The 24,527-nt window shown below is 47.0% G+C and overlaps 2 protein-coding genes across 2 annotated transcripts; both read right to left on the reverse strand.

Moving 5' to 3' along the window:
• Positions 1-885: 885 nt before the first annotated feature.
• Positions 886-20,417, reverse strand: LOC122886862 (protein disulfide-isomerase TMX3-like). Its single transcript, XM_044219629.1, has 16 exons — positions 20,229-20,417; positions 19,264-19,324; positions 16,074-16,116; positions 14,404-14,527; positions 13,990-14,035; positions 13,468-13,548; positions 12,609-12,708; positions 12,347-12,424; positions 4,406-4,472; positions 3,582-3,680; positions 2,397-2,454; positions 2,241-2,294; positions 1,756-1,812; positions 1,450-1,579; positions 1,280-1,348; positions 886-1,187 (listed from the first exon to the last, which is right to left on the reverse strand). The coding sequence occupies exons 1-16, from the start codon at positions 20,260-20,262 to the stop codon at positions 999-1,001; spliced, it is 1,290 nt and encodes a 429-aa protein (XP_044075564.1). The 5' UTR covers positions 20,263-20,417; the 3' UTR covers positions 886-998.
• opn4.1 (opsin 4.1) lies at positions 20,357-24,389 on the reverse strand. Its single transcript, XM_044219612.1, has one exon. It carries the CDS (start codon positions 22,893-22,895, stop codon positions 21,444-21,446), a length of 1,452 nt encoding a protein of 483 aa, XP_044075547.1. The 5' UTR covers positions 22,896-24,389; the 3' UTR covers positions 20,357-21,443.
• Positions 24,390-24,527: the final 138 nt, after the last annotated feature.

Consider the following 24,527-nt stretch of genomic DNA (forward strand, 5'->3'; position numbering starts at 1 on the left):
ATATATACTATAAATACACACATCTACACATCTGAATATTTAAATATTTAAACATCTACACATCCGTACGAAGAGTTTCCTGCCGGAGTGAACAACTGCTGAACACTGTGTGTGTGAGTGTGTGTGTGTGTGTGTGTGTGTGTGTGAGAGTGTGTGCGTCTGTGTGTCTGTGTGTGTGTCTATGTGTGTGTGTGTGTGTTTCTGTGAGTGTGTGTGTGTGTGTGTGTGTGTGTGTGTGTGTGAGAGTGTGTGCGTCTGTGTGTGTGTCTATGTGTGTGTGTGTGAGTGTGTGTGTGTCTGTGTGTGTGTGTTTCTGTGTGTGTGTTTCTGTGTGTGTGTGTGTGTGTGTGTGTGTGCGTATGTGTTTCTGTGTGTGTGTGTCTGTGTGTGTGTGTGTGCGTATGTGTTTCTGTGTGTGTGTGTCTGTGTGTGTGTGTGTGTGTGTCTGTGTGTGTGTGTGTGTGTGTGTGTGTGTGTCTGTGTGTGTGTGTGTGTGTGTGTGTGTGTGTGTGTCTGTGTGTGTGTGTGTGTGTGCGTGTCTGTGTGTGTGTGTGTGTGCGTATGTGTTTCTGTGTGTGTGTGTCTGTGTGTGTGTGTGTGTTTCTGTGTGTGTGTGTGTGCGTGTCTGTGTGTGTGTGTGTGTGTGGAGGATGAGGAGGCTGGAGCCTTCCTCACATCTCCATCGTCTGAGCTTTTAATGACGTCGTCTCGCTGCGTCCTCTTCTTCTTCTGCGCTGCTTTAACGGCGGCGGCTGGAGGATCAGCTCCACCAGCTGTTCACCTCCGTCAGCCAATGAGCTCGCGCTCTGGCGGCGGCGGAGACGAGCAGCGTTTGTGACGTTAAATCTCTGAATCAGTTTCCTGTGAGGCATTAAAGCGGAGGCGAGGCGTTAAACGGCTTTATTTATCACACAGCTCAGACATGACGCCACGTGGTGACGGACAGTCCCGTTTTCTGGATCTGAGTCTGGATCAGGTCTTTCTCCTGGTCCTTCTCGTCAGTCGGACTTTTTGTCGGTCAGTTTTTTGCGGGTCTGCAGCGACGGGGCTAACTGCCCGTCGGCGGCGGCGGCGTCGTCCCTCATGGTGGGCCGGGCCTTACAGCACAGGAAGCAGAAGACTGCGACGATGGCGAGCGGGAAGCTGACCAGGAAGCAGCCGAGCAGCGGAGCCTGGCTGAACACGGGCTGGACGGACAGACAGAGGTCAGAGGTCAGAGGTCACGGAGCCAGACGCTCGGATGGAAACAGGAGACGGGACCGACGATGTCAGGACTTACCGTCAGCGTGGCTTTGGCGTCGTAAACGAGGCGTCTGACGCGCTGAACGGCGCCGTTTCCTCCCTGACACTGAGACGTGAAACAGAAGCAGATTCGTATTTCAGAAATAATCAAACTCAGCTGTGGAATCTCTCCGTCGTCCTCCAGGTGAATCTGGACTCCGGACTCACCTGGATGCTGCCGTCCAGAACCCCGTTCAGGAAGTCCAGCAGGTGCTGCTCCGTCTCCACGGCGCCCGGTGGCAGGAAGTAGCCGTCATTGGACAGATTAACCACAATGAAGGAGGGCACGGTCACCTCGCTGCCAACAGCAAACCAAACAGACTGTCAACGATTCAATTCAACTTTATTGTCTTTAACACAACATACGCAAACGAAAGGAGGGCTGCGGGGGGGTCGGGTGGAGGAGGGGGTTACCTGGGGGGTCAGAGACGTTAACGACAGTTTCTATCAGGACACAGTTCAACACAAACTCACCCCATCACAAGTCCATTAATGTAGTCTCCCCCCTCCATGAAACCAAAGTGGAAGTTCCTGACAGAGAGACAGGCAGACAGACAGAGAGAGAGACAGAGAGAGAGACAGACAGACAGAGAGAGAGAGAGACAGACAGACAGACAGAGAGAGAGACAGACAGACAGAGAGAGAGACAGACAGACAAACAGAGAGAGAGACAGACAGACAGAGAGAGAGACAGACAGAGAGACAGGCAGAGAGAGAGACAGACAGACAGACAGACAGAGAGAGAGACAGACAGAGAGACAGGCAGAGAGAGACAGGCAGAGAGAGAGACAGGCAGACAGACAGACAGAGAGACAGACAGACAGAGAGAGAGACAGACAGACAGACAGACAGAGAGAGAGACAGAGAGAGAGACAGACAGACAGAGAGACAGACAGTTAACTTCAGGTTTGTCAGACGGTTGTCAGAGTAAATCTGTTTGTGTCCTGTGAGACTCGGACCTGCTGTACGTCTCTCTGTAGTCTGCAGCCACTTTCTCCAGAAGACGTTTGTACCTGAACAGGTAACAGGAAACGCATCACAGGAAGGTCAGATCCAAACACGTGATGTCGCTGTTCGTTCACCTTTTAACTGATGGACGATGGTTGCAGTCTTACCTCTGACTTTCGCCACACAGTCTCTTCTCCTCCACCAGCACCAACACCACCAGTTTACCTGCAGGAGAGAGGCGGAGCTACTTCACATGAACCAATCAGCAGCCTCACAGCTGCAGCTGCAGTTCCTGTAGCGTCCACTAGATGCTGCTGTGATCTAACTCTGACAGTGTTGAAGCGAATGAGAAAACTTCCACTAAACAGTTCAGCTTCATTTCTCTTTAAAACAGACAGATTTCATTCAGCAGCTACGCACAGAATGCTTTATAAAGTTTATATTAAATAAATAAAACACATTTTTAACAATAGTGGAAATATTAATCAAATAACTAAAGAATAGAAGAAGACAATAAACCGCTGATGATTGTAAAGGACTCAAATAAACTAATAAAGTTAGATTCTACGAAAAAACGTTTACATTCGAGGACGAATTAGAAAAGTTTGCTTTGTGTTTGTGAAATTCACCAATTAACAGTTTGAGAATTACAATAAAACTTTGTTACGTTTAAATTTAGTTTTAATTTCTCTCAGTTTTATGAAAATAAGTCTTTCTATATTTTCCCCAAACTAACTTGTTGAGGGTGAAATAAACCCATCGCTGATCCCGGCTCTGTGTTACGAAAGTTAAAGTTATTATAACAGAAGTAAATGTTATGTAAGAGAGAGTGCGTGTGATTGATGCTGCAGGATTCACACGCCAGGCTCTCGCAGCGTCTCCAGCAGGGAAACAAACTTTATACTTCATCACAGACTCCTTTCTGAAAGGCCGTCGACGCACTCTCCTGAACATGACAGTTTCTACCTGTGCGACTGTGTGGGAGTAGAAGAGTGTTTTAATGTTGAGCACGTGCCCAGCGGGAATGGATGCACCAAGCAGGATTCCTCTAACGTGTATATTTAATATGTTGATGCTTTTACGGACACTCCCATAGACCGCCACTCAAAAAACAGTTTCATAAAACTGTCAGCGGAACCACGTTTCCAAAACACGTACGGAAGAAAACAAAATGGCAGAACAGGAGAACGATGATGTTCAGTGACGCCGACAGGTTCAGCTCTCAGACTGTCGGGAGGTTTTCACAATAAAAGTTCAGTTAAAGAGAATAAATGTATCTTTACAGTTGTACGTCTCTGCCCCGTTTACCTGAGGGTGGGACATCAGACTGTACTGAGGTGTGCTGATGTTACCTGACTCTCCCATGGCGTACAGAGTGTAGCTGTCGATCTTCAAGTAGTTTGGGAAACGCTCTCTGTTGATCCATGACTTCAGGTCGCCGTCAAGTTCCTCTGAAACACAAATAAAACTCATTAAAAACTGAATTCACGTTGGTTCCACATGTTCCCCTGAGTTTACCTGAACACCTGTCGGACCACCTGAGGAGAGAAGTTTAATTCGGTGTTTAATCACGCGATGAATCTGACTCCCTAAATTCTTTATCTTAAAACTAAACTTTTTAGTAATCATGTAATTAAGGTGTTAAGGTGTTAAGGACGGCGTAATTAATGGACTGTAATACTCTTTCTGCTCCCACAGTTTCCACACATCGACTCTTTAATTGCTTTATTCTCTTTCTCTTTAAGTGGACACTTCACCTGCGTTTGGCTTAAACTGACAGTTCAACTACTTTCAGTGTTTACATACAACCTGACACTTCAACTGCCCACAGGGATTAAACTTAAAATACCACCTCAATTCCTTTTCATGCTTAAACTTCAACTGACACTTCACCTGCTTTCAGTTCTTCAACATCTAAAATGCAAACATTTTAACCTGGTTACAGTGTTTACACCTGTGATTTTCAGTGAAAGTGAGCACACTTGAATTTCCTTCAGAAACTTTAAGCCTTTTCTAGTTTTTCAGTGTTCAGACTGTCGTCATGCCCCGTTGTCATGGCAACGTCAGTTCTACCTGTCAGCAGGTACAGAGAAACAGCTCCATACTAACGTCTGTAGAGTCATTTAAGGTTGAATCAGCTGAAGGTCAGAGGTCACAGGTCAGTTTCCTGTCTTACCGTCGAAGGTGAAGTAGGTTCCATCTTTAAAAACCACCACAGCTGGCAGAGAGGGGAGGGAGACGGCCTGGAAACACAGACTGAGTTAAACCAGAAAAACCGAACACATCACGAGTCCAGGTCTACAGAGAGGTAGATCTACTCTGCCTCAACACTTAGCCCCGGTTCTTGCCTCTCAGGTAGGCAGCTCCAACAACAGCCACGGTGTGAGAAACATATTAAAGATCTTTCTTCTGTTGCAGCAAACACAATGCTGATGTTCAAGCTAAACCTCTTCTTGTCAAACATCACTGAGTATTTCTCTTTCTGATGCTGTCGTCGTCTACTGTCATCTACTGTCATCTGATGTCGTCTGCTGTCGTCTGATGTCATCTGCTGTCGTCTACTGTCGTCTACTGTCATCTGATGTCGTCTGCTGTCGTCTACTGTCATCTACTGTCGTCTGCTGTCGTCTGCTGTCGTCTACTGTCGTCTACTGTCATCTACTGTCGTCTGATGTCATCTACTGTCATCTACTGTCGTCTGCTGTCATCTACTGTCATCTACTGTCGTCTACTGTCGTCTACTGTCGTCTACTGTCGTCTGCTGTCGTCTGCTGTCGTCTACTGTCGTCTACTGTCATCTACTGTCGTCTGATGTCATCTACTGTCATCTACTGTCGTCTGCTGTCGTCTACTGTCGTCTACTGTCATCTACTGTCGTCTGATGTCATCTACTGTCGTCTACTGTCGTCTACTGTCGTCTACTGTCGTCTGCTGTCGTCTGCTGTCGTCTACTGTCGTCTACTGTCATCTACTGTCGTCTGATGTCATCTACTGTCATCTACTGTCGTCTGCTGTCATCTACTGTCGTCTGCTGTCGTCTGCTGTCGTCTACTGTCGTCTACTGTCATCTACTGTCGTCTGATGTCATCTACTGTCATCTACTGTCGCCTGCTGTCATCTACTGTCGCCTGCTGTCGCTCTGCTGTCGCCTCTACTGTCGCCTACTGTCATCTACTGTCGCCTGATGTCATCTACTGTCATCTACTGTCGTCTGCTGTCATCTACTGTCGTCTGCTGTCATCTGCTGTCGTCTGCTGTCGTCTACTGTCGTCTACTGTCATCTACTGTCGTCTGCTGTCGTCTGCTGTCGTCTGCTGTCATCTACTGTCATCTACTGTCGTCTGCTGTCATCTACTGTCGTCTGCTGTCGTCTGCTGTCGTCTACTGTCGTCTACTGTCATCTACTGTCGTCTGATGTCATCTACTGTCATCTACTGTCGTCTGCTGTCATCTACTGTCGTCTGCTGTCGTCTGCTGTCGTCTACTGTCGTCTGCTGTCGTCTACTGTCGTCTACTGTCATCTACTGTCGTCTGCTGTCGTCTGCTGTCGTCTGCTGTCATCTACTGTCATCTACTGTCGTCTGATGTCATCTACTGTCGTCTACTGTCGTCTGATGTCGTCTGATGTCATCTACTGTCGTCTGCTGTCGTCTGATGTCTGCTGTCATCTACTGTCGTCTGCTGTCGTCTACTGTCATCTACTGTCGTCTGATGTCGTCTGATGTCATCTGCTGTCGTCTGCTGTCATCTACTGTTGTCTGCTGTCATCTACTGTCATCTACTGTCGTCTGATGTCATCTACTGTCGTCTACTGTCTGATGTCTACTGTCGTCTGCTGTCATCTACTGTCATCTACTGTCGTCTGCTGTCATCTACTGTCATCTACTGTCGTCTGATGTCATCTACTGTCGTCTGCTGTCATCTGCTGTCGTCTACTGTCTGATGTCTGCTGTCGTCTGCTGTCATCTACTGTCATCTACTGTCGTCTGATGTCATCTACTGTCGTCTGCTGTCATCTGCTGTCGTCTACTGTCTGATGTCTGCTGTCGTCTGATGTCATCTACTGTCGTCTGCTGTCGTCTACTGTCTGATGTCTGCTGTCGTCTGCTGTCATCTACTGTCGTCTGATGTCGTCTGATGTCATCTACTGTCGTCTGCTGTCGTCTGATGTCGTCTGCTGTCATCTACTGTCGTCTGATGTCATCTGATGTCATCTACTGTCGTCTGCTGTCGTCTGATGTCGTCTGCTGTCATCTACTGTCGTCTGATGTCATCTACTGTCATCTACTGTCGTCTGATGTCGTCTGATGTCATCTACTGTCGTCTGCTGTCATCTACTGTCGTCTGATGTCATCTACTGTCGTCTACTGTCTGATGTCTGCTGTCGTCTGCTGTCGTCTGCTGTCGTCTGATGTCATCTACTGTCGTCTGCTGTCGTCTGATGTCTGATGTCGTCTGCTGTCATCTACTGTCGTCTGATGTCATCTACTGTCGTCTACTGTCTGATGTCTGCTGTCGTCTGCTGTCATCTACTGTCGTCTGATGTCATCTACTGTCATCTACTGTCGTCTGATGTCATCTACTGTCGTCTGATGTCATCTACTGTCATCTACTGTCTGATGTCTGCTGTCGTCTGCTGTCATCTACTGTCGTCTGATGTCATCTACTGTCATCTACTGTCGTCTGATGTCATCTACTGTCGTCTGCTGTCGTCTGATGTCGTCTACTGTCATCTACTGTCTGATGTCTGCTGTCATCTACTGTCGTCTGCTGTCGTCTGATGTCGTCTGCTGTCATCTACTGTCGTCTGATGTCATCTACTGTCGTCTGATGTCGTCTGATGTCATCTACTGTCGTCTGCTGTCATCTACTGTCGTCTGATGTCATCTACTGTCGTCTACTGTCTGATGTCTGCTGTCGTCTGCTGTCGTCTGCTGTCGTCTGCTGTCGTCTGCTGTCGTCTGATGTCATCTACTGTCGTCTGCTGTCGTCTGATGTCTGATGTCGTCTGCTGTCATCTACTGTCGTCTGATGTCATCTACTGTCGTCTACTGTCTGATGTCTGCTGTCGTCTGCTGTCATCTACTGTCGTCTGATGTCATCTACTGTCATCTACTGTCGTCTGATGTCATCTACTGTCGTCTGCTGTCGTCTGATGTCATCTACTGTCATCTACTGTCTGATGTCTGCTGTCGTCTGCTGTCATCTACTGTCGTCTGCTGTCGTCTGCTGTCGTCTACTGTCGTCTACTGTCATCTACTGTCGTCTACTGTCATCTACTGTCATCTACTGTCATCTACTGTCGTCTGCTGTCGTCTGCTGTCGTCTGCTGTCGTCTACTGTCATCTACTGTCATCTACTGTCGTCTACTGTCGTCTGCTGTCGTCTGCTGTCGTCTACTGTCGTCTGATGTCATCTACTGTCGTCTACTGTCATCTACTGTCTGCTGTCGTCTGCTGTCGTCTGCTGTCGTCTGTTGTCATCTAGTGTCGTCTACTGTCATCTACTGTCGTCTGATGTCATCTACTGTCATCTAGTGTCGTCTACTGTCATCTACTGTCGTCTGATGTCATCTACTGTCATCTACTGTCGTCTACTGTCATCTACTGTCGTCTGCTGTCGTCTGCTGTCGTCTGCTGTCATCTACTGTCATCTACTGTCGTCTGATGTCATCTACTGTCGTCTACTGTCGTCTGATGTCGTCTGATGTCATCTACTGTCGTCTGCTGTCGTCTGATGTCTGCTGTCATCTACTGTCGTCTGCTGTCGTCTACTGTCATCTACTGTCGTCTGATGTCGTCTGCTGTCATCTACTGTTGTCTGCTGTCATCTACTGTCATCTACTGTCGTCTGATGTCATCTACTGTCGCCTACTGTCTGATGTCTACTGTCGTCTGCTGTCATCTACTGTCATCTACTGTCGTCTGCTGTCATCTACTGTCATCTACTGTCGTCTGATGTCATCTACTGTCGTCTGCTGTCATCTGCTGTCGTCTACTGTCTGATGTCTGCTGTCGTCTGCTGTCATCTACTGTCATCTACTGTCGTCTGCTGTCGTCTACTGTCTGATGTCTGCTGTCGTCTGCTGTCATCTACTGTCGTCTGCTGTCGTCTGATGTCGTCTGCTGTCATCTACTGTCGTCTGATGTCATCTGATGTCATCTACTGTCGTCTGCTGTCGTCTGATGTCGTCTGCTGTCATCTACTGTCGTCTGATGTCGTCTGATGTCATCTACTGTCGTCTGCTGTCATCTACTGTCGTCTGATGTCATCTACTGTCGTCTACTGTCTGATGTCTGCTGTCGTCTGCTGTCGTCTGCTGTCATCTGATGTCATCTACTGTCGTCTGCTGTCGTCTGATGTCTGATGTCGTCTGCTGTCATCTACTGTCGTCTGATGTCATCTACTGTCGTCTACTGTCTGATGTCTGCTGTCGCCTGCTGTCGCTCGCTGTCATCTACTGTCGTCTGATGTCATCTACTGTCATCTACTGTCGTCTGATGTCATCTACTGTCGTCTGCTGTCGTCTGATGTCATCTACTGTCATCTACTGTCTGATGTCTGCTGTCGTCTGCTGTCATCTACTGTCGTCTACTGTCGTCTGCTGTCTGCTGTCGTCTGCTGTCATCTACTGTCGTCTGATGTCATCTACTGTCGTCTGCTGTCGTCTGATGTCTGATGTCGTCTGCTGTCATCTACTGTCGTCTGATGTCATCTACTGTCGTCTACTGTCTGATGTCTGCTGTCGTCTGCTGTCGTCTGCTGTCATCTACTGTCGTCTGATGTCATCTACTGTCATCTACTGTCGTCTGATGTCATCTACTGTCGTCTGCTGTCGTCTGATGTCATCTACTGTCATCTACTGTCTGATGTCTGCTGTCGTCTGCTGTCATCTACTGTCGTCTGCTGTCATCTACTGTCGTCTACTGTCGTCTGCTGTCTGCTGTCGTCTGCTGTCATCTACTGTCATCTACTGTCGTCTGCTGTCGTCTACTGTCTGATGTCTGCTGTCGTCTGCTGTCATCTACTGTCGTCTGCTGTCGTCTGATGTCGTCTGCTGTCATCTACTGTCGTCTGATGTCATCTGATGTCATCTACTGTCGTCTGCTGTCGTCTGATGTCGTCTGCTGTCATCTACTGTCGTCTGATGTCATCTGATGTCATCTACTGTCGTCTGCTGTCGTCTGCTGTCATCTACTGTCGTCTGATGTCGTCTGATGTCATCTGCTGTCATCTACTGTCGTCTGATGTCATCTACTGTCGTCTACTGTCTGATGTCTGCTGTCGTCTGCTGTCGTCTACTGTCGTCTGCTGTCGTCTGATGTCTGATGTCGTCTGCTGTCATCTACTGTCGTCTGATGTCATCTACTGTCGTCTACTGTCTGATGTCTGCTGTCGTCTGCTGTCGTCTGCTGTCGTCTGATGTCATCTACTGTCATCTACTGTCGTCTGATGTCATCTACTGTCGTCTGCTGTCGTCTGCTGTCGTCTACTGTCATCTACTGTCTGATGTCTGCTGTCGTCTGCTGTCATCTACTGTCGTCTGCTGTCTGCTGTCATCTACTGTCGTCTGCTGTCGATGTCGTCTGCTGTCATCTACTGTCGTCTGCTGTCTGCTGTCATCTACTGTCGTCTGCTGTCTGCTGTCATCTACTGTCGTCTGCTGTCTGATGTCGTCTGCTGTCATCTACTGTCGTCTGCTGTCGTCTGATGTCGTCTGCTGTCATCTACTGTCGTCTGATGTCATCTACTGTCGTCTGATGTCATCTACTGTCGTCTGATGTCATCTACTGTCGTCTACTGTCTGATGTCTGCTGTCGTCTGATGTCATCTACTGTCATCTACTGTCATCTGATGTCATCTACTGTCGTCTGCTGTCGTCTGCTGTCATCTACTGTCATCTACTGTCGTCTGATGTCATCTACTGTCGTCTGCTGTCGTCTGATGTCATCTACTGTCGTCTACTGTCTGATGTCTGCTGTCGTCTGCTGTCATCTACTGTCGTCTGCTGTCATCTACTGTCGTCTACTGTCGTCTACTGTCGTCTGCTGTCTGCTGTCGTCTGCTGTCATCTACTGTCGTCTGCTGTCTGCTGTCATCTACTGTCATCTACTGTCGCCTGCTGTCTGCTGTCATCTACTGTCGTCTGCTGTCTGCTGTCATCTGCTGTCTGCTGTCGTCTGTTGTCATCTAGTGTCGTCTGCTGTCTGCTGTCGTCTGCTGTCATCTACTGTCGTCTGCTGTCTGCTGTCGTCTGCTGTCATCTACTGTCGTCTGCTGTCTGCTGTCATCTACTGTCATCTACTGTCGTCTGCTGTCTGCTGTCATCTACTGTCGTCTGCTGTCTGCTGTCATCTGCTGTCTGCTGTCGTCTGTTGTCATCTAGTGTCGTCTGCTGTCTGCTGTCGTCTGTTGTCATCTACTGTCGTCTGCTGTCTGCTGTCATCTACTGTCATCTACTGTCGTCTGCTGTCATCTACTGTCGTCTGCTGTCTGCTGTCATCTGCTGTCTGCTGTCGTCTGTTGTCATCTACTGTCGTCTGCTGTCTGCTGTCGTCTGCTGTCATCTACTGTCGTCTGCTGTCTGCTGTCATCTACTGTCATCTACTGTCGTCTGCTGTCTGCTGTCATCTACTGTCATCTACTGTCGTCTGCTGTCTACTGTCATCTACTGTCGTCTGCTGTCTGCTGTCATCTACTGTCGTCTGCTGTCTGATGTCGTCTGCTGTCATCTACTGTCGTCTGCTGTCGTCTGATGTCTGATGTCGTCTGCTGTCATCTACTGTCGTCTACTGTCTGATGTCTGCTGTCGTCTGCTGTCATCTACTGTCGTCTGCTGTCATCTACTGTCGTCTACTGTCGTCTGATGTCATCTACTGTCGTCTGCTGTCGTCTGATGTCATCTACTGTCGTCTGCTGTCGTCTGCTGTCTGCTGTCGTCTACTGTCGTCTGCTGTCGTCTGCTGTCATCTGCTGTCTGCTGTCGTCTGATGTCATCTACTGTCATCTACTGTCGTCTGATGTCATCTACTGTCGTCTGATGTCATCTACTGTCGTCTGCTGTCGTCTGATGTCATCTACTGTCGTCTGCTGTCGTCTACTGTCGTCTGCTGTCGTCTGCTGTCATCTGCTGTCTGCTGTCGTCTGATGTCATCTACTGTCGTCTGATGTCATCTACTGTCGTCTACTGTCTGATGTCTGCTGTCGTCTGCTGTCGTCTGATGTCATCTGCTGTCTGCTGTCGTCTGCTGTCATCTACTGTCGTCTACTGTCGTCTGCTGTCTGCTGTCGTCTGCTGTCGTCTACTGTCGTCTGCTGTCATCTACTGTCGTCTGCTGTCATCTACTGTCGTCTGCTGTCATCTACTGTCGTCTGCTGTCGTCTGCTGTCGTCTGCTGTCGTCTACTGTCATCTACTGTCATCTACTGTCTGCTGTCGTCTGCTGTCGTCTACTGTCGTCTGCTGTCTGCTGTCGTCTGCTGTCTGCTGTCGTCTGCTGTCATCTGCTGTCTGCTGTCGTCTGCTGTCATCTACTGTCGTCTACTGTCGTCTGCTGTCTGCTGTCGTCTGCTGTCGTCTACTGTCGTCTGCTGTCATCTACTGTCGTCTGCTGTCATCTACTGTCGTCTGCTGTCATCTACTGTCGTCTGCTGTCATCTACTGTCGTCTGCTGTCATCTACTGTCGTCTGCTGTCGTCTACTGTCGTCTGCTGTCGTCTGCTGTCGTCTGCTGTCGTCTACTGTCATCTACTGTCGTCTGCTGTCAGCTGTCGTCTACTGTCGTCTGCTGTCGTCTGCTGTCAGCTGTCGTCTACTGTCGTCTGCTGTCGTCTGCTGTCAGCTGTCGTCTACTGTCGTCTGCTGTCGTCTGCTGTCAGCTGTCGTCTACTGTCGTCTGCTGTCGTCTGCTGTCGTCTGCTGTCGTCTGCTGTCTGCTGTCGTCTGCTGTCGTCTGCTGTCGTCTGCTGACGTCTACTGTCGTCTGCTGTCGTCTGCTGACGTCTGCTGTCGTCTGCTGTCGTCTGCTGTCGTCTGCTGTCGTCTGCTGTCTGCTGTCATCTACTGTCGTCTGCTGTCGTCTGCTGATGTCTACTGTCGTCTACTGTCGTCTACTGACCTTCGGCAGGACGTCTCTGGTAGCAGAGAAGAAGTAGGTGTGAACAATCAGCTCTTCTGCTGCTGACGTGTAGTTTCCCTAAAAACACATCAAATGTTAGCAGTGTGTGTTACTGTGTGTGTGTGTGTGTGTGTGTGTGTGTGTGTGTGTGTGTGTGTGTACTTGATTGTTTGAGGGTTCAGACTTTAAGGTTCAGGTTGGAATCAGGTTTAGGTTATATATTGTATTGTATGTATATACAGTATTATGTGTGTGTGTTTACCTTCAGCAGTGATGTGGCTCCAACGTAAACAAACATGATGTCATGGCGGTTCATGGCGTGCTGGAAGAGCTGCAGACTGCTCAGAGATCGAACCAGTGGCCTGAACGACACGACATGGACACACTAACTGCTGTGATGTCACACTGTTAAATGTCCTGACTTAGTTGTAATAAATACAGATAAACACTCTAATATTGGCCTTTGGGTCAAATTCAGCCCCCAACAACAAAGATTTGTGCCCCAACAAAAGCTGACATTTTCTCTTTATACATTACATTTATTTAGCTAAAATTTATAGTTTGCATTAAAACCTTTAAATGACTTTTCATTAATGAATTGAGGATAACAATATAAAAAACAAGCCTCATGTAAATGCCAATAAACATGACCTCATAACAATATAAAGTCTCCAGTCTGGCAGTGAAACACAAAGCATATCAGTAATTTATCAACAGAAGCTGCGGTAACTCCAAATACAACAAATACAACACACAATCCTAAAACATTTTATTCTGAAACAAATTCAAATAAAACTCAAATAGACAAAACATAATGAAAACATACAGGTCTGTAAATCTATGTTGACCCCCCCAACGAACATCACTGCTGGGTGATACCGAGCTTCAAAATGATTGGCTCATCTGGAGACAGACAGCTCTGATTGGCTGTTGTCACTTTATATTGATGTGTATATTCTTTATGTACACAGCAAGTATTTGCACTTTGCCCCTTCCTGTAACACTGAGTTGTTTTTAACTGAGTGTTCACTTTATGTGCATTATAATAAAGTTTTTCTGATTCAGTCTTCAGCTTGTCGCTGCTGCTGCACAGATTCGACTCAGTACTGACGGGTACTCACCCTCCAACTCGATTAGCAAAATCCATGATTCCATCTTTGGTTCTTGGTCCTAAATAATTATATTTCACATTTTTCTTCAACCTGAAATCAGAGAACAGATGTTCAAATAACCTTTAAATAACCTTTATTGATTTACACTGAAAACACAGTGAGGAAGAGGAGCAATCGTTGACACGTGTGCCGAGTTTTAAAGCAACTGTAACAAAACAATCAGCAGTAATACGTTAGCAGCGCTAACAGAAGATAATGAGTAATTAAAGAGAATAATCATGAAGATAATCATAATAAAAACATCAGCTAGAATAGAATATAATAGTATAATGTAAAGGAGAACATGAACAAAATCCCACATTTAGTTCAAAGATAAACAGAAACGTTTAAAAGTAGGATAAATCAGAAAAATATTTGTTTGTATTTTTACTTTAATTGTTTTATTTTATAATAAAGATGCAGTGAATGTGTTGGTTTTGTGTGACGTGTGTCAATAAAGTGAGAACAGAAAAAGAAGCAGTGAGGACTCACATGAGGATGGCTGGATAACCTCTGACCCTGAACTCTTTGGCCAAACCTGCAGAAAGCAACAACATCAGCAGTGACCTCTGACCTTTCCTGTACAGCACAGTCTCCACGCTTCCATGGAGACAAGAAAACAGGTGTCACGCACCTGACTCATTCGTACCAACAGGTTTTTGTGGCTTTGGTTCATGAACATTATATTAATTAATTTGAATAATTTAAAGTTTATTACAGTTTTATTATTAAAAATTCTTATTATAGTTTAGTTCATTTTCAGGTGTGTTACTGGCCGGTTTAATTACCCTTTATTATTATTATAGTTTTATTATGGAAGTGTCACTCTGTGCAGCTGGTTTTGTATAATTTATTATAGTTTATTTCAGTGTCTTTTGATGGTTTTATTTTGATAGTGTTACTGACCGGTGCTGGCGGTGGCGTCTGATTTGCCGACGTTGACCGGAGAGCCGAGACTCTTCAGTTCTGATCCAATCTGATGCCAAACGGGATCCAGCTCTTTACAGAATGAACACCAGGGGGCGTAAAACTGCACACAGCCCAAACAACACAACACGACACTAAACACACTATAAATATATAACATGTACACATAATATCAGCTGACATAAAGTAAACAACCTGCAGACTCATTCACAGGTTTAACAGGTGAGAGGTTAGAACAGGTGAGAGGTTAGAACAGGTGAGAGGTTCCAACAGGTGAAGACGTTCTAACAGGCGAGAGGTTAGAACAGGTGAGAGGTTAGAACAGGTGAGAGGTTCTAACAGGCGAGAGGTTAGAACAGGCGAGAGGTTCTAACAGGTGAAGACGTTCTAACAGGTGAGAGGTTAGAACAGGTGAGAGGTTCTAACAGGCGAGAGGTTCTAACAGGTGAAGACGTTCTAACAGGTGAAGATGTTCTAACAGGTGAGAGGTTAGAACAGGTGAAGAGGTTAGAACAGGTGAAGAGGTTCTAACAGGCGAGAGGTTCTAACAGGCAAGAGGTTAGAACAGGTGAAGACGTTCTAACAGGTGAGAGGTTCTAACAGGTGAAGAGGTTCTAACAGGTGAAGACGTTCTAACAGGCGAGAGGTTAGAACAGGTGAGAGGTTCTAACAGGTGAGACGTTCTAACAGGTGAAGAGGTTCTAACAGGTGAAGATGTTCTAACAGGCGAGAGGTTCGAACAGGTGAGAGGTTAGAACAGGTGAAGATGTTCTAACAGGCGAGAGGTTCGAACAGGTGAAGACGTTCTAACAGGCGAGAGGTTAGAACAGGTGAAGAGGTTCTAACAGGCGAGAGGTTCGAACAGGTGAGAGGTTAGAACAGGTGAAGATGTTCTAACAGGTGAGAGGTTAGAACAGGTGAAGATGTTCTAACAGGCGAGAGGTTCGAACAGGTGAAGACGTTCTAACAGGCGAGAGGTTAGAACAGGTGAAGAGGTTCTAACAGGTGAGAGGTTCTAACAGGCAAGAGGTTAGAACAGGTGAAGACGTTCTAACAGGTGAGAGGTTCTAACAGGTGAAGAGGTTCTAACAGGTGAAGACGTTCTAACAGGCGAGAGGTTAGAACAGGTGAGAGGTTCTAACAGGTGAGACGTTCTAACAGGTGAAGAGGTTCTAACAGGTGAAGATGTTCTAACAGGCGAGAGGTTCGAACAGGTGAGAGGTTAGAACAGGTGAAGATGTTCTAACAGGCGAGAGAGGTTCGAACAGGTGAAGACGTTCTAACAGGCGAGAGGTTAGAACAGGTGAAGAGGTTCTAACAGGCGAGAGGTTCGAACAGGTGAGAGGTTAGAACAGGTGAAGATGTTCTAACAGGCGAGAGGTTCGAACAGGTGAAGACGTTCTAACAGGCGAGAGGTTAGAACAGGTGAAGAGGTTCTAACAGGTGAGAGGTTCTAACAGGCGAGAGGTTCTAACAGGTGAAGAGGTTCTAACAGGTGACTGTTCCAACTGTTTTTTATCTGAAGACCATGAGATGTGGTTGAGTGCAGCCTCTCGAGGTCACATTGTCACATGTTTAGAAATGAAAATCAATCACTGAAATAAAGAATCAATGAGAACAGCGTAAATATGGAATAAATGTGGACGTACTTTGATGAGCCAGATGTCGTCGTCTCCTCTCGTTTCCATGAAGCTGATAAACACAATCATCATTTATTCAGATTAAAACGCTGAATCGTGAAGACATTAAATGACAGGAAGGCGTTTTCTCGACTGCTTCTTCATGTGTTCGCATCATGTGTTCGCATCATGTGTTCGCTTCATGTGTTCACATCATGTGTTCGCTTCATGTGTTCACATCATGTGTTCACATCATGTGTTCACATCATGTGTTCACATGTGTTCGCATCATGTGTTCACATCATGTGTTCGATGTGTTCGCATCATGTGTTCGCATCATGTGTTCGCATCATGTGTTCACATGTGTTCACGTGTTCGCTTCATGTGTTCACATCATGTGTTCACATCATGTGTTCACATGTGTTCGCATCATGTGTTCGCATCATGTGTTCACATGTGTTCGCATCATGTGTTCACATGTATTCGCATCATGTGTTCAATGTGTTCGCATCATGTGTTCACATCATGTGTTCACATCATGTGTTCGCTTCATGTGTTCGCTTCATGTGTTCACATCATGTGTTCACATCATGTGTTCACATGTGTTCGCATCATGTGTTCACATCATGTGTTCACATGTATTCGCATCATGTGTTCAATGTGTTCGCATCATGTGTTCACATCATGTGTTCACATCATGTGTTCGCTTCATGTGTTCGCTTCATGTGTTCACATCATGTGTTCGCATCATGTGTTCACATGTGTTCACATCATGTGTTCACATCATGTGTTCACATGTATTCGCATCATGTGTTCAATGTGTTCGCATCATGTGTTCACATCATGTGTTCACATGTGTTCGCATCATGTGTTCACATCATGTGTTCGCATCATGTGTTCACATCATGTGTTCGATGTGTTCGCATCATGTGTTCACATGTATTCGCATCATGTGTTCAATGTGTTCGCATCATGTGTTCACATCATGTGTTCACATGTGTTCGCTTCATGTGTTCACATCATGTGTTCACATCATGTGTTCACATGTGTTCACATGTATTCGCATCATGTGTTCAATGTGTTCGCATCATGTGTTCACATCATGTGTTCACATCATGTGTTCGCATCATGTGTTCACATCATGTGTTCGCATCATGTGTTCACATCATGTGTTCGATGTGTTCGCATCATGTGTTCACATGTATTCGCATCATGTGTTCAATGTGTTCGCATCATGTGTTCACATCATGTGTTCACATCATGTGTTCACATGTGTTCACATCATGTGTTCACATGTATTCGCATCATGTGTTCACATGTGTTCGCATCATGTGTTCACATGTGTTCGCATCATGTGTTCGTATCATGTGTTCGCATCATGTTTTCGTATCATGTGTTCACATGTGTTCGCATCATGCGTTCGCATGTGGTCGCATCATGTGTTCGCATCATGTGTTCACATGTGTTCACATCATGTGTTCGTATCATGTGTTCACATGTGTTCACATGTGTTCGCATCATGTGTTCACATCATGTGTTCGATGTGTTCGCATCATGTGTTCGCATCATGTGTTCACATGTGTTCACATGTGTTCGCATCATGTGTTCACATCATGTGTTCACATGTGTTCACATGTGTTCGCTTCATGTGTTCACATCATGTGTTCACGTGTTCGCATCATGTGTTCACATGTATTCGCATCATGTGTTCAATGTGTTCGCATCATGTGTTCACATGTGTTCGCTTCATGTGTTCGCTTCATGTGTTCACATCATGTGTTCACATCATGTGTTCACATGTGTTCGCATCATTTGTTCACGTGTTCACATCATGTGTTCGCATCATGTGTTCGCATCACGTGTTCGCTTCATGTGTTCACATCATGTGTTCGCATCATGTGTTCACATCAGGTGTTCACATCATGTGTTCACATGTATTCGCATCATGTGTTCAATGTGTTCGCATCATGTGTTCACATCATGTGTTCACATCATGTGTTCACATGTGTTCGCATCATGTGTTCACATGTGTTCGCATCATGTGTTCACATGTGTTCACATCATGTGTTCGATGTGTTCGCATCATGTGTTCACATGTATTCGCATCATGTGTTCAATGTGTTCGCATCATGTGTTCGCATCATGTGTTCACATGTGTTCACATGTGTTCGCTTCATGTGTTCACATCATGTGTTCACATGTGTTCACATCATGTGTTCACATGTATTCGCATCATGTGTTCACATGTGTTCACATCATGTGTTCACATGTGTTCGCATCATGTGTTTGCATCATGTGTTCACATGTGTTCGCATCATGTGTTCACGTGTTCGTATCATGTGTTCGCATCATGTGTTCGCATCATGCGTTCGCATCATGCGTTCGCATCATGCGTTCGCATCATGTGTTCACATGTGTTCACATCATGTGTTCGCATCATGCGTTCGTATCATGTGTTCGCATCATGTGTTCGTATCATGTGTTCACATGTGTTCGCATCATGTGTTCGCATCATGCGTTCGCATCATGTGTTCGCATCATGTGTTCACATGTGTTCACATCATGTGTTCGTATCATGTGTTCACATCATGTGTTCGTATCATGTGTTCGTATCATGTGTTCACATCATGTGTTCGTATCATGTGTTCACATGTGGTCGCATCATGTGTTCGCATCATGTGTTCGCATCATGTGTTCACATGTGTTCACATCATGTGTTCGTATCATGTGTTCACATGTGTTCGCATCATGTCTTCGCATCATGTGTTCGTATCATGTGTTCGTATCATGTGTTCACATGTGTTCGCATCATGTGTTCGCATCATGTGTTCGTATCATGTGTTCACATGTGTTCGCATCATGTGTTCACATCATGTGTTCACATGTGTTCGCATCATGTCTTCGCATCATGTGTTCGTATCATTGGTTCACATCATGTGTTCGTATCATTGGTTCACATCATGTGTTCACATCATGTGTTCGCATCACGTGTTCGCATCACGTGTTCGCATCACGTGTTCACATCACGTGTTCACATCATGTGTTCACATGTGTTCGCATCATGAAGACTTTGTTTGTTTGTATCAGTTTAAACATGAAGGCAGATTGTTTCTCTGTAAAATGACCTTAACTCTGTCACTTCACTGTCGAGTGACGGAAGAATCGTTTGACTTGATTGAATTGCGTCTTCATGTACGAATGACTCATTTTAAAAACTCACGTATCATCCAGCTCGTCCACGAAGGCTGCCGCCGCCGCCGCCACTGACAGGACCAGCAGCACTGAACGACAAACAAACACAACATTTGGACTCGTTCCTCCTCCAGCAGCAGTCTGCTGCAAACACTATTATCTAGCTGACTTGTTTGTTCTGGAGCTTTCCACTGTAGCACATGGTCTTCATCAGCAGATGGAGCTCCTCTGAGACTTCTCATCCATTGTTAATCAACAGTTTGAACATCTGCACATCCAGTCTCAATCTACTGATGAGGACCATGTGATATGGTTGAAAGCTCCAGAACAAGCGAGTAAGTGGACCTTGAGAGTTTTGTCAAACCGCTGCTAAAGAAAAGACTGTCAGCACTGTTACAGCCCCCCAAACAAAGATGGCGGTCAGGAGCAACGCGTCTGGCGAGATCTCACTCTGATCATTTTCACTGGTACATTCAACTAAATTTAAAAAACACGGGGGAAAGAGCTATGATTGGTTTATTGATCTCAGGTCAGCGTTCTGCTCTTCGGGTTGGATTAAATCTGATGAGAGACAGGAAGCTGCTCACTTTACTGCCAGATTAACGCTGTTTGGACGCACGGACATCTTAATCCAGCAGGAACACAGTCGCACCGCAGCAAACAAAGACAATCAAGTCCGTCTTCACTGTTCAACACACGCAGCGTGTTTCAGATTAAAGGATTCAGAAACGTCTTTAAATCAGCAGCAAGTTTGGTCAAATAACCTGCGAGGTGTTTCCATAGTTTGAGTTTTACTTCAGATTAAAGCAGCGACTTGTTTCTGGGCCTGAGTTAATTCTCGGTAGTTCTGAGACTGAATCATCCTTCAGCGGGAGACGCTAACTCTTATTAACCCTTGATAGTCCTTGTTATTCTGCAGCTCCAGGAGCCTGAGCTGGGCTGTGGTGGTTCAGAATGAGTGTAAAAATGAATGGAGTTTGGTGGAGGACGTACCTGAACGCAGGACTGTGTTCCTCCGGTCCGACATGTTGACTGATGGAGGAGAAGCTGCAGAACAGAGGGATTAACAGCAAAGAGCTAATCTGATATCTGCTAACAGAGTGAACACAGCACTAATCTGATGGATTAACAGGTTCCATTCAATCCACTGAAGCTTTATTGACATCAAGAACAACAACAGTGACAGAAGAAGGCTGGTTCAACAGGAATATATAACCACCTTTCAGCACAGAGGAGACAAACAGGAAGTCTGCAGAATACTTTCATGTTCAGTGAAGAAGAATCAACACTGATGTTCATGATGACAGGGCAGGAAGTGAGAGTCTGACTGACAGGCGTGAGGAAGACTACAAGGAGGTAAAGAACAAAAAGGGGAAGGGGAGAGGAAGGTAAAAAAGGAAATGAGGTAAGGACGGAAGGAAACAAAACATAAAGAAGGTAAGGAAGGAAAGGAAGAAGGAAGCAGAGAAGGAAAGAGGGAGGTGAGAAAGGGAGGAAGGAGGAAGAATAGGAGACAGAGTTGGAGCTGCAGCAGCGACACAGAGAGACCGTGGTCTGATCAGATCAATACGTTTGAACATGTATTGATCAGTCAGACTCACTGATCTGGATTCAGTCTGTGTCACACGTTCGTTTAAATAAACTGACGTCAGTCGTTCATCCAGAAGAAACACGCTGAAGTTAAAGGAGTCGTTTAATTAAAAGTCAAATTCAGTCAAAGTGAAGTGAAGGAGTCAGAAACAGGAAGTGAGTCTGTTCACTTGTGCCTAAAGTACGGAAACCTACCTGAAGCTGAAGAAACATTAAAGGATGAAATAAAGGTGTGAGCAGAGTCTGAACTGTAAATGTCTGACGTTTAATCACAACAAAAGCAAATCAGGTGATCAGGTGAAACAATCTTCTGATCATTGTTCCTAACGATCAATAAATAAAGCAAAAACTAAAGTGCATCTCAGCTAAAGCTCAAAATCCAGTAAATTCAGGATAATTTGGGGCAGTATGCGTGTAACCATGGCGACTGTAAGCAAAACAGTGATGTCATCGGTGTTAAACTCCAGCTCCGCCCCCAATGTGATGTTTTCTCTACGTCCAATCAAAACCTTTACGTAACTACCTGAAGACTTCCTCCTGAACATCAGTTTCTTCTTCAGTCTCGTTGTTTCTTAAATCGTGGCGTGTGAAGGGGCGGAGCCATGTCTGCAGCAGGTGTCACAGAGGAAGCAGAGGTTTACCCTCCGCTGCAGCGCCCCCATCAGGTGAGTCAGAGTCAGGTCCTGCAGCCGAGATGCCGAGGCTGAGGAGGCCGGTGCAGGTGTTGTCCGCGGTGTCAGTAGTGACGTCAGCGGACACCTGTCGGGTGAAGACCGTTGACCCGGCGCTGGATCCATCAGCTTCGCTCTCCGTCCAGCAGGACTCGCTGTCAGACGCTGAGGACAACCGGCTCCTCCCCCAGCGGCTGTTGGCCTGGACGCCGGCGCCGAGCCGGACTCCTGGCGAGCTCTGACTGGTGAGCGTGGCTCGACGAGACGAAGCGCCACTGGAGCTCAAAGACGAGCGCAGATCCTTCTCCTGCCGCAGCAGAGGGCGCAGCAGCGGGACGTGGCGGCCGATGGCGGCGCGGTACTTTGGGTGTGTGATGGCGTAGATGATGGGGTTGTGGATGGCGGAGGCCTTGGCAACGACAGCAGGAACTGAGTTCATGTAGGGCATTAGCAGATGGGCGTAGCCGGCCGTGGCGGTCAGAGCGAGCACGGAGTACGGTGACCAGGAGACGATGAACAGCAGGATCGCTACCAGAGCCACTTTAGCCAACCGCCACTCGCTGCGCAGACGCTCGTACGCCTTGTTGGTCTCTCCGCAGTTCAGCTGCTCCACCTCCCGACCTGCCTGCCGCACCGCCTGGAAGATGGCGAAGTAGCAGCCAGCGATCAGACCAAGCGGGATGAAGAAGACGAAGGTGAACAGCAGGATGGTGTAGGCACGCACGGAGGCCGTGAAGCTCATGTAGTCCCAGCTGCAGGACGTCTGCAGGCCTTCGGGGACGTAGGCGCTCCACCCAAAGAACGGTGGTAGACTCCAGCCCAGAGAGTACAACCACACCCCCGCCAGCACCACCAACACCCGGCCACGACTCACCCCATCCAGCAGGGCCAGTGGCCGCGTGATGGTCAGGCAGCGGTCCACGGCGATGGCCGTCAGCAGCATCATGGAGGTGATGCCGAACAGCGCGCCGCAAAAGGCGTACAGCTCGCAGGCGAGCTCCCCAAACACCCAGCGGCGGTGCAGGCTGGCCACGAAGAAGACAGGAGACTGCGTCAGAGACATCAGGAAGTCTGCGGCAGCCAGGTTGACCACCAGCAGGTTGCTGGACGACCGCAGCGTCCGACTGCGACAGAACACATAGATGACCAGAGCGTTTCCCAGCATGCCCGTCACCCCGACCAACAGGATGACAGAGCCAATGATGTAGTGGGCGTGGTCAGGGACGTCCACGGTGGGGAACAGGCGAGGCTGCAGGTGAGCGTTTTGCGTGGGGGCGTGGCCAGGCAGGCGGAGGAGCTTCGACATCCTGCCGCGATGATGGCGATCGGTCAGGAAGGAGGTGCAGTTTTCTCCCGCAGAGCAGAGAGACGCCTGCCCGGCCGGGTGGTGACGACTCATCGCTGGCGGCTGGTTTCAGCTTCGGTCGCCTCTCTGCCCCGGCCTTCCTGCTGCAGCTCTTTATATCAGCGCGATCGATCGAGGATTATTGAGTCGAGCTCGGACTGATCCATTAACTCAGAGAACAAATCAACATCTGCTCCAGATGTGACCGGACTGTCGCAGTTTAATGGAGCTCAGGTTTAACTCTGACGTGAATGAGCGTTTGACTTCAGTGAAAACAAACTTCAAATAACATCATTATTTCTAGTGTAAGGGTTAGGGTAACCCTAACCTCTTTCAGTGGAAGAACATGTAAAAATATGGTTACGGTTTCCAATAATTAACTGAATATTTATATATTATATAATAATAATATTTGGTTTAAAGAGCTCTCAGTCAGTTTGCAGTCATTAAGGAAACTCATGAATGGCTTGGTACCGACTGCAGTCTCATAACATTGTTCTAGTCTCCCTAAAACCAGAACCAGATCCAGTTGTTTCCATGACGCTGGAAGCACCGGATCACTGAAGGACAAACAGGTTAACTGCTAATTTTAGACCTTTTTTCATTATTGTGTGATACCGTATATCTTTAAAAGCGCTGACAAAATGCAGAATTTAAACAGATTAATTGGGTGGACCAGGCTGCAGGACGTCTACAAAGAAAAACATTTAAAATAAAAACTTCCTAGGCGGCTGGTGGAGCAGGTGGAGCTTTTCCCCACCGAGGTCGAGAGAATAATATTCAGGAGGGCTCACGTTCGCCAGGTCTCTCGATAACGTCTCCTGTTATTGTCAGGAGGTGGCGCTAAAGGTGAAACGACACAGATCTGATGGTTATAGTGGGACCAGCCCGTCTGGCACCGGTGCTGTCGACATAATGACCTTCCCTCGTTTGGTTTCCTCGAACAAAGAGAGCAGAAGGAGTTCTCCTGCTGCAGCCCGATGTGCGAGGACAGTGCTGATGACTACTAAAACAGCACATTTCCTATGGAAGTTCTGCATTACTTTTATTTTTTTCTCTTTAGAGGGAGCTGGGCTAACAGTTTCCCCCCGCTTCCAGTCTTTGTGCTAAGCTAGGCTAACAGTCGTGGACTGATAAAATGTGGAGCAGCAGATATCGACTCCACAGCGACCTCGTTCACACAGAAAGCTGCTTTTTCCATCCCACAATGCACCAGGAGTCCATCAGCCCGAAGAGCTTTCCATCCCATCGATCCATCGATCGATCAGCAGTAAGGTGAGAGCAGTCACCATGACGACGAGCTTCCAGACCTCCCACCAGGGTCCATCGCTCCATGTCTCCGATATCTGAATCAAACACGAACACGTTTTACTCTCTCATTAAATAAACACTTCACACTGAAACGTGTCTTTCCAAACCTGAACCTGACCAGACCTGGACTCCATGATGCGGTCCATGAAGGAGACTTTGTAAGAACTGGACCAAACTCTGTCCTGTTTCCATGGGTTTGTCCCAGATCTGGGAACCTGTTAAATACCTGAGTCAGAACCGAACGTGAACCAGAACCCTGAACCTGAACAACACAGAAACTCGGGGATTTGTCAAATGTTTCACATTCATGAGGAAACGAAGGGGGACCCAGATCCAGATCCAGATCCGGATCTTAAATAGAAACAAAACACTGAG

The sequence above is a fragment of the Siniperca chuatsi genome, linkage group LG13 (genome assembly GCF_020085105.1).
Source record: "Siniperca chuatsi isolate FFG_IHB_CAS linkage group LG13, ASM2008510v1, whole genome shotgun sequence".
NCBI classification, from domain to species: domain Eukaryota; kingdom Metazoa; phylum Chordata; class Actinopteri; order Centrarchiformes; family Sinipercidae; genus Siniperca; species Siniperca chuatsi.